The sequence below is a fragment of the Limulus polyphemus genome, unplaced genomic scaffold, assembly GCF_000517525.1.
Source record: "Limulus polyphemus unplaced genomic scaffold, Limulus_polyphemus-2.1.2 Scaffold3709, whole genome shotgun sequence".
Taxonomy (NCBI): domain Eukaryota; kingdom Metazoa; phylum Arthropoda; class Merostomata; order Xiphosura; family Limulidae; genus Limulus; species Limulus polyphemus.
In genome coordinates, this window is record NW_013669319.1 from 19419 (window position 1) to 29954 (window position 10536).

At 32.7% G+C, this 10536-nt stretch overlaps 1 protein-coding gene across 3 annotated transcripts in view; it reads right to left on the reverse strand.

The window, feature by feature from the left end:
* Positions 1 to 1396: 1396 nt before the first annotated feature.
* Positions 1397 to 10536, reverse strand: part of LOC106469889 (protein Gawky-like) — an 84977-nt gene continuing 75837 nt past the window's right edge. For 2 of the 3 annotated variants that reach the window (XM_022398464.1, XM_022398463.1), the window contains exons 16-17: positions 5843 to 5895; positions 1397 to 2245 (exon numbers count right to left, since the gene is read on the reverse strand). In XM_022398464.1, the coding sequence (XP_022254172.1) occupies positions 1733 to 2245; positions 5843 to 5895 (566 nt within the window). In that variant the 3' untranslated portion in view covers positions 1397 to 1732. The remainder of the gene's footprint in view (positions 2246 to 5842; positions 5896 to 10536) is intronic. The other variant, XM_022398465.1, reaches the window with a different exon arrangement.

Below are 10536 nucleotides of genomic sequence, written 5' to 3' on the forward strand. Positions count from 1 at the left end.
ATGTGCATACTGAGAAATAAATAGATTAAAACAACTTAAAGCTTACTATCATGTTCATGTTAATAGTCTAATGACTTAGCAGCATTAAATATTTTTAGATTGTTATTAATTCATAGCTAGTAATTCCTGACAATAGTTAAATGATCATTACCTCATTGTAATTTTTTTTTATTAAAGCAATATTATCCAAAGTAACACTGGTTATGTTTGTAGTTTACAAAAGTAAGCAATATATTGAGTTAAAGCTACAACATTGTTCAAGACATACAAGATAAGCATAAGCAATAGGTATCATTGTGGCTTAATTATGTAACCAACATCCACTAGGACACATACGAACATTCATAAGTTCTATGTTATTAAAACACATGCATACCATCATGCACAGTCATGCCAAAAGTAGTAGTAATAGCTAATATTTTCACTAATTTGATGGTTGAAATAATTGAATCACTAATTTTAAATAGTTCATTATTTTTGGGAGTTATGACACCAATGAATTAATCTGATAATCTTGATTGTACTACAATGATAAATTATTACTGAATATCTTCATTACTTGAATATTTGGAATAATTAGAAACATTAATTTTGATTAGTAGGTTATTTTCAAGACATTTAATAGAATTAAATAATCATAATTTTGATTAATAATTTATTTTACAGGACAATAATTGATGTAATCAATGCTCATAAGTTATCGATAATACTGATTTATCAAGTTAATCACCCAGCTCTAACTAGAGGTGCTTTAATTCATAATAATCATTAATCTCTAGCTTCTTCATTTGCAGGAACAAAGAATTTATTGCAAGATCTTAAAAATAAAACATTGTTTTCACTTCAACCATGTAGGAATATGATAATTTGGTGGCTGAACAGCAAATTTGGAAAAAAATCATTTAAACATCAATGGATTATACCTGAGAGTTACTATTTACAGATTATTTCATTCTACTTGATAGGTTTTAGCAGAATATTTTAAATACATAACACATAAAAGCAGCACTTAATCACAATATATAAACGATGCATGATATCTTGAAACTTTTGCTCAAAATTTCCAGGAAGAAAAACAGTTATTAACATAAACCTTCTGGCTTGAGAGCCCAAATGACAAAGACAGCTTTTGAAAGTTATCAAGGTTAAACAGTTTTTTGCAAACTACAAAACTACTGAGCTGCACACTGATTGCAATTTCATTGCCCATCAATACTGATATAACAGAAAATATTCAGTTAAGGCTTTCTGTAAATCTCTGGCAATTCAGAAAATGTAAATCTCTGAGAATTCACATACACACGCCAGTCAAAACAATGCTGTAAAAATATCACACACACCTTTATGAACTATGTCCCAATATCTCACTAGTTTGGACAACACAATGGAAGCTTCTTATTATATAATTTTCTTTAGCTAATAATTGACAGTTCTGTTATCACACTGAAATATGGCTACTGGAAGTCTAAGAATATTATAATTACTTGTAAATAGATTAATGTTATAGCCTTTAAGCACATATGTTTAAGATCATTTATTTTCACAACAATCTGTATCACAAACTGACCAACTGTTAGCATCACTTGTTTTACACTATATTAATACACCTCAGGATTTATGTTAGTATATTCAGAGAGATAAATATGTATATATCTATGTGTCAGCTAATTGTAAGTTCACTCAAAATAACCTGTGACTGAATATTTCACAGTTCTGAAATCATACTTTCAAGTTACATAGACTCGCTGCCTAGCAAATCCCCAGGCAAGAAGGAATTCATCAAGGAACGTGTATTTTGATCTCTATCAGTCATAAAAGGAGAAGTGCCCCACAGGCTACCACCACTACCGGGGAAAGCCCACAGCTGAGAGCTGTTTGGGTTGTGCCATGCATTAGACTCTAGCCAACTACTGGCTCCATTTCCATGTCCACTGAAGGGATAAGAATTACTGCTGTTACGAAAGCCAGGAGTGGCAGTGTTGGAATTACCTGAGGGTTGACTACTTGCCCATACCATTCCATTAGAACTGGCAAGTTGCAAATATTGCTGGACCTCAGCCTCACTTGGGATATCAGCTAATATAGTTGTATTACCAAGGACACAGTTATTCAGAGCTGATTGAGCTTTAGCTGCTTCTTCTCGAGTGGAGTAGCACACCAAAGATATACCATGATTCAGGAGTAAGTGAAAAAGTTGTAGAGGGCCATGTTGCATACATAGTGTCTTTAAAGTTGAGCCATCAATCTAGGAAAATCAAAATACATTTGAATGACAGCTGTATTCAGAAGTTGTTTTCACATTCTCAATTATGACACATTAATGTAAAACAATCAATAACTCAACATCTAAATATCAAATCCTAAGATCACAAAAGCTATTGCATTTTTAAAATAATTTCTGAAAACTAAACTCCATTTGCCAACTTATGCTTTTTTCTAAAAAATGCACATAAAGAAAAATATATTCTAAATGTTTCAAAAAATATTTTTGAAAAACATTTATAAAGCATTACTTAATTAACATATGATCAGAAACAATTCCATTTAAATATTGTGGTTTTTATCAAAAATTTATTATTCTTTTATTGATGTCTGACTAAAATAAATCTTGATGGACTTATAAAAGGCAGTTTTGGCATTTGAGCAAAGGAAGTTTTGAATTCTACTGCAAAATTTTTATTAAAGTACAGAGTACTCACACCACTGCTTCAACTGAACAGTACAGAGATCAATTTTATAAGTTTTATTTAAACAATTCAACTGTTGCTCTTTTGGTGTACTTTTATAATGCTCTTTAGCACAATCATTTCAGCTCCTTTTAGTTCAGCAGACACATAATAAAACTAGAGATGCATGGATAGTAAAATTTAGCTAAATACAGGGTCCGGGTATCGGGTCACTAAGCTTTGGCCGAGGCCGGGTGTGAACAGGGAGCGAGTTTTCCCCTCTCCCCCCCCCAAAAATGTACACAAAAATTTGAAACAAAATCAAAAATTACATTTATTACATTGAACCAAATAATCACCAACAGAACATTCAAGCTTTACTTTCAACTTTCAATACCTAGCCCCAACTTCTCAAACCCTAACCCCCAATTCCTCCAGAAATCCACTTCTCAAGCCATGCCTGTTATTAACCCCTATTCAATAACGAGGAACCCACTTTGAAACTAATAATGCTTAGAGATGGCTTGAATGAGCAATGAAGAAAAACTTTAATATAAGTTTAACATAACAGCAAATGTACAACGTTTCGACAAGGTTTTGTGATTATCAGATACAAGTAGTTTACACTCACAAAGATATATATATATATATATATATATACAGTATGGAACAAAGATGTCACATGACCGGATATTGTGCATGACTTAGAAGAGATATCTTGGCACCCCAGGGTGTTGGTTTAGAGTAGGGTTGTTTTGTTCAATTAAGATAGATTCCTTGATTTTTTCATTTGTTTGAGTTTGGTTCTTTGTTTAAAATTACTGTGTTTTTAATAGATATACTGTTTTTTTGAGTTGCAATGGTGAAAAACACGGGGCCGTTTTTTATCGTGTTCTGTGAATCTGGTTTCCAATTTTCTTCCTGTTTCTCGGATGTTTCTGGGCAGTTATTGCATGTTATTTTGTAAATGACATTAGTATTGTGTGATTCTAAATCATTTTTGTTTAGTAACGATTTTAATTTAGGGCCGGTTTTTGAGAGAATTTGACATTGATAGGAATTTTGTGTTTAATGACTAGTTTTGTCCAAGTGTGGATAATTCTTGAGCTGGTTTCAGGAACAAAAGGTAAACTGCATTGTAATGTTCTGTTGTTGGGTTTGTTAGTATCAATTTTGTTTGTGAGTTGAGTTTTGTTGTGTTGAATGTTGGAGTTTTTCAACAATAGCTGGTGGAAATTTATTGGTGTGAATGAAGGAATGCTTTATGTGGTTGATTTCTTTGTCTATGTAGTCCATTGAACAGAATCTTGTGGTTGTCTTTATGAGGGTTTTCAGTTTCAAGGGAGCTGTTAAGTTCCTTTTGTCTTTATCTACTAAACTATGGTGTCACATACATTTTCTCATGGAAAAGATCCCTGTAAAGTTGAACGTGTTATATCAAGACCCACGGCAGTGTGTTGTGTGGCCAAAACAAGCTGCAGGACACACTGTGTGTTATTAACAGGAGTGATAGTTAACAATTTTCCACTTTCTGTAGCTCGGACTGTAACCAAAACTATCACATATTTTCAGTGGATATGCTCTACTGGACCCTTACTTCATGTACCAAATTTCAAGGCAATCTATTAAGAAATACACGAGATATAAAATCTCCAATTTTGATTGAATTTTTACTTTTTTTTCTTCTCATCAAAAGTACAGAAACTGTATTTGATAGTTAAACATAATTAACTTTTATGAATTTTTTTCAATTTTGGTACACTGATAGATCTTTACAACCTACGATTAGGTGTCATATCTAGTCTAAGTATAAACCACATGTGCAAAGTTATTTAACAAAAATTGCTCAAATTTGACCAAAATTTTTGCACATGCCTACACAAAAAGTCACCTGAGCTATTGATCTGAAATTTTTACTACAACTTCACCTTAGAGTAAAAGTGGACCATTATTAGGTTTTTGTCATTCAGATTAAAGATGGCTGATTTAAAGCAGCAAAACTATACAGTGAAAGGAAGTGTAGATACATAATTACTGGTTAAGCCAAACAAACTGGATTAGCAGTTTCTAGCTCAAATTTTCAGACAAATCATATGGGTGGACAGGAGCATCGAGAGCCAGCACGGATCCTGGGACAAACATCCTCGCTTGGGCCGCCTCTCTCTCTATCTTTTTGATATAACAAAGGAGTAAACTAGTGTCTTTACTGGTGTTATACTTTCCTAGGAATCAGTGATAGAACACAGGAGTAAACTAGTGTCTTTACTGGTGTTATACTTTCCTAGGAATCAGTGATAGAACATAGGAGTAAACTAGTGTCTTTACTGGTGTTATACTTTCCTAGGAATCAGTGATAGAACACAGGAGTAAACTAGTGTTACACTTTCCTAGGAATCAGTGATAGAACACAGGAGTAAACTAGTGTCTTTACTGGTGTTACACTTTCCTATGAATCAGTGATAGAATACAGGAGTAAACAACTGTCTCTATTGGTTTTATACTTACCTAGGAATCAGTATAATAACAGTAGGAGTAAAAACTATCTTTTGCCGGTTTGCAAGTAATGAAATATTCCATTTCCTTTAAAGTGACTTTTGTTTATATTATTGGATATAATGTTTAACATCACTTAATGTTTAAATTTTTGAAGGTTATTTTACATTATCAGGTTAATATATGGATTTATGACTAATATAAATCTCTTAAGCTGAATGAATCTCATGAAATATTATTGGGTTTACAGGTTTTAGTTTCCTTCTGTACTAATTTATGACATTACGTAATTCAAGTTAGTTATACAGCATTAGCTTCATTAATTTACAAGTTACTTTGTATTCCTCATTTACAGAGTTAGCTTATTTTTGATCAGAAGTTAACTACAACAGCTTCAAACTATTTAAAAATAAACAACTTATATGACAGAAGGAATATTTGATCTTGCAATTTTTGAGTATACTTAAACTACAACAGTTTCCATCAGAGCTGTTTTGACTTGTAAAATATATGAATATAATTTATTTCAGAAGCAGCAATATAAATATATATGTAACATGACAGGTTGAAGTGACTGTACTTTATCATAAAAAGTTTCCAACTTTGCAAACAAATTCTTAGCTGGTTAGAAGCTAATACTGAAAAAACAATCTTAGAGGCAAAAATGCAAAAACAAAAATTACCTGTGGTGTGAGGTTTTTCAGAATAAGAGAGGTGTTTTGTGTGTCCCATCCTACTAAGGAAGAAACAATGAAATCATATTATTGAGGAAAAACATGCTGTAGCTAACAGTTTTGAAATACATAATGTTGATGATTAAAAATAAGAAGAGATGTTAGAATAATAATAAAAATAAATAAAAACAACCCAATTTTCTCTAATTCAAAATAAAGAAAACAATAACTAATATAATCTGAGCCTAACATATTTATGTAATGCATGATCAGCAAATATTGATGTGAGCAATGAAACAAGTACAGATGAAATGGATAAAATGAATTTTTGTATTAAATACGATGACACACACACACACACATATATATATAATGCAAACAAAAAACAAATATAAATCTAGAGGGTGTGAAAAGGAAAGAGGGCATAACATTGAGGAACATGTAATAGTAACCAAAACACTGATCTACTAGCCACAAGATATCCCAAAAAGGGACAAGAGAAAAGTAAAATAGAATATAATCTAAATTCAATCATTGAACAAAAGCAAAAACAATATATCAAAAGAAGACTGAAAACAAATTAATATAAATTAAAGTTGTGATAAGTAAAAAAAAACAAAATTAAAGCAAAACATCAAACATTACAATAACAAGAAAAAATCCTTAAAAACACACAACAGAATAAAAATGAATTTATAAAATACATATAGTTGCTTTATATAAGAATCACACACTATAACAATGTTTTTAGCCAACATGGGACCTATTGGACCATTTTGGCTGTTCCATCCTCTAAACTAAATTAAAGTAATTAAAAAAATAAATCTTAAAGCCAGCCATTATCATTCATATACTTATCCAGCTTTTTTGTTAAACTCACTTAAATTTACTACCTCTACAACATCCGAAGGCAACCCATTCCAAAGACCAACCATTCTGTTAGAAAAATGAAACTGTCTTAACCAAAGATGACTCCTACCTTGCCAAAATTTATATTTGTGTCCCCTAGTCCTATTATTCTCACAGTTAAGTATGAAAAAAGATGATGCATCAACACTATCAACTGCATTTACAATCTTAAACATCTCAATCAGATCCCCCCAACTCTTATTTTTTCAAGAGAAAACTATTTGAGAGATTTCAGCCTCTTCTTGTATTACAACCCTTCTATCTCAGGCACCATTCTCTGAATCCTTTCCAACAATTCAATGTCTTTCCTAAAGTAAGGAGCCCAAGATTGAATACAATATTCCAAATGTGGCCTAACCAGTGATATGTACAATGAAATTATAGCCTTTTTAGGCTTTTTATTCAATATTTCTGTAGATACAACGTAAAATCCTATTTGCCCTACCACTAGCAACAGCACACTGCTTAGTTGGCTTTAGAGGCTGATCAACTATTACCCCAAGATCCCTTTCCTTCATAACACTGTTGAGATTATTCCCATCCAAATTATACTTATAATTCAAATTATTATAACCCACATGCATTATCTTGCATATATTATAACTAAAACCCAAATGCAATTTACTTGCCCAACTTATTAAATGATCTAAATCATTTTGCAAGTCAGTAGCATCCTCTTCACAGCTTGCAACACCCAAGACCTTAATATCATCTGTAAATTTAAGTAATTTATTGATTATTCCATCATCTATGCCATTGATGTAAGTGAAAAAGATCAAAGGTCCTAAGGCTGAGCCCTGAGGTACCCCACTTGTGACATTAATCCAGTTTCACTGAACTCCATTTGTAACTATATATGTGTAGTTACAGTATTTGAAAAAAACAAACAAACAAACATAAATTTACACACAAAATCAAGCATTCATCATGACATTATACATCTGATGTCAGAGTTATCAATGTTTCATGTTACCCTATATTTTTGATTTTTTGACAGTTCATATTAAAGTACAAAAAATGCCAGTGCCAATAAACAGGGATATTGGAAAAAAAACAACAACTTTAGATATGCATTTAACAGTTGTAGAGGGTATGCAAATTCAATTTACAAATGTATATGATTGACAAAAGTATTTTTGTCATTCATCACTGAACATCATCTTGCACTCTTATATGTCAGAGTCTGAGTTAGATTGACTTCAACATTTCATAGACATATCTTTAGTACAAAAACTTTAGTAATACATCTGATGTTTTAAGTACAACAGACTTGTGCTGTTGGCTAAAAGCTTGCCACATTTTGCAAGTTCGGAATTATAATCAGTATTACTTTTCTAATATGGGATCAGTCCATTACTGTTGCATTGTGGCCAATTGTGTAACATACTTGGGAGAGTCTTCTCTTCCACTGACTCACTGAGGATTTCCAGTGAATGTTCAATGTTACTCCTCTTATCTTCTGCCAGATCAGAGTAGTGTTTGGCTAATTTGTCAGTGACTGTTTTAAACAATATATCAGTCTGTACATATGGTTTAGTCCCATGATTGCTTTAAAGAAAGGGATCTGGCAAAATCTAAGTTTATTCTTTAGAATGAAGAACCTATAACTCACTAATGGGTTTTTTCTGGTGCAGACAATTCTTTCTCTTAACCACATTGTTTACATTATTGCCATATGTCTCTATATGGGAAATGCACCCAGTAAAACTGTATCCACAGGTTGGCTATAGTACCAGACAAGATCTGAGATGAAAACTCTCATGCATTTAGTGATGTCACCAATAGAGTATAATTTTTAATTCACTGTAAGCCTATCACAATTTGCATGGAAATTCTGTGTTTATTGGTCAGAGTGGTGTTTTATATTTCAGTAAATGATATATTGCAAGACAAAGTGGTTTTGTGCAAAACAGGTCTTATCATACAATGGGACAAATGTGTACCATTGGAAAATTAGGAAAATTAAAGAATCCCTTTACATCAACTAACACTCACTGAAGACCACAGCTTTGAAATTAGCAGCCCTTGGAAAACCTATTTCAACAAACTACACACCAAATACTTTCAGATAGGTATATTCATATGGAAAACTAAAGGAAGGAACTCTATCATAGGAACATACCAACCAACAAAAAAATGATACATAGCTAACTTCAACAGAAAGCCTCAGTATATAAGCTAAAAGCAAAACATCATTCCACTATAGTAACAAGCAGAAGAAGTATATTAAAGCCCAAACTCTAACAGTCTACACTGTTAAAATGACCTTGAAACAACATGTCTGAACCCATTGTGGACTGGCCACCATGAAAACTCAATAGATACAGTCATCTCCACAACTCAATAACATGCTAAAACAACCTTACTTTTCAGATCAGTAAGTTCCAACCCAAGACATCAGCAAGATCCTACAAGAAATTTCTTCAAAGTTACTTAAAAAGATAATTCAACTATGCAGACAAAAATGTAAAATATTACAGAGATTTGAATGAACTTAACATCATACTAATAAACACCAATGAACTAAATAGACCAAAACATAAACTTCAATTCTACAAACCAAACCTTGAACCAATAACAAAAGGTAATGATTTAGTTTGTTTGAAGTTAAGCACAAAGCTGCACAAAGGGCTATCTGTGCTCTGCCCACCACAGGTATCGAAACCCAGTTTCTAGAGATGTAAGTCTGCAGAATACTGATGTGACACTGGGGGACCAAAAGGTAATCAACTCAGACTCTTGACTTCCTCAACCATTCAGCAACACAAATCAACATACTGCTGTGCCACTGGGGGGCCAAAAGGTAATGAACTCAGATTCTTGACTTCCTCAACCATTCAGCAACACAAATCAACTCAGACCATTGACTTCCTCAACCATTCAGCAACACACAAATCAACTCAGACCCTTGACTTCCTCAACCATTCAGAAACACGAATCAACATACTGCTGTGCCACTGGGGGGCCAAAAGGTAATGAACTCAGACTCTTGACTTCCTCAACCATTCAGCAACACAAATCAACTCAGACCCTTGACTTCCTCAACCACTCAGCAACACAAATCAACTCAGACCACTGACTTCCTCAACCATTCAGCAACACAAATCAACTCAGACCACTGACTTCCTCAACCATTCAGCAACACAAATCAACTCAGACTTCCTTCAACCATTCAGCAACACAAATCAACAATACAGATTTTTACCCCTGGAACAAAAACAAGCTGCCATTCAAAGCTTACGAAAATATCCCTCAATATATATTTTTATCAACAGTAAAAGTAAACTGTACAGTGATAATGAACAAGACAGATTATGAAGAAAACTACAAAGAATAATCCAGACAGGACTTTACAAGGAATTAAGAAATGACCCTACAAACAATACAAAAATCAACAAATTATCATTGAAATCTGACAACTATCAAACATTAGATAATAATGGAAGCAAACTTCTGCAACTTGTAGATTACCCAAAATACACAAGGCTGATGTCCCAGTCACATGAATAGTAAATGCCATACTCGCCTTACTACCGCACAGCATGATCCCTAGCTAAAATATACTCAACCCACTAATTGTTAATTTGACAAACAAAGCCAAAAATGTATAACCCTTTATAGACCTAATTAAAACTTTCACAATTTATTTATCTGACCTTCTCATTAGCTTGATGCTATCAATATGTTTCCTAACATTTCTTTGAAACCAGTTATTTTCATTATATATAAAAAAAATACTACCTAGTACTTTACATCTCCAAAATTGTTTATGTAAATAACCTAATGGGGGGGGG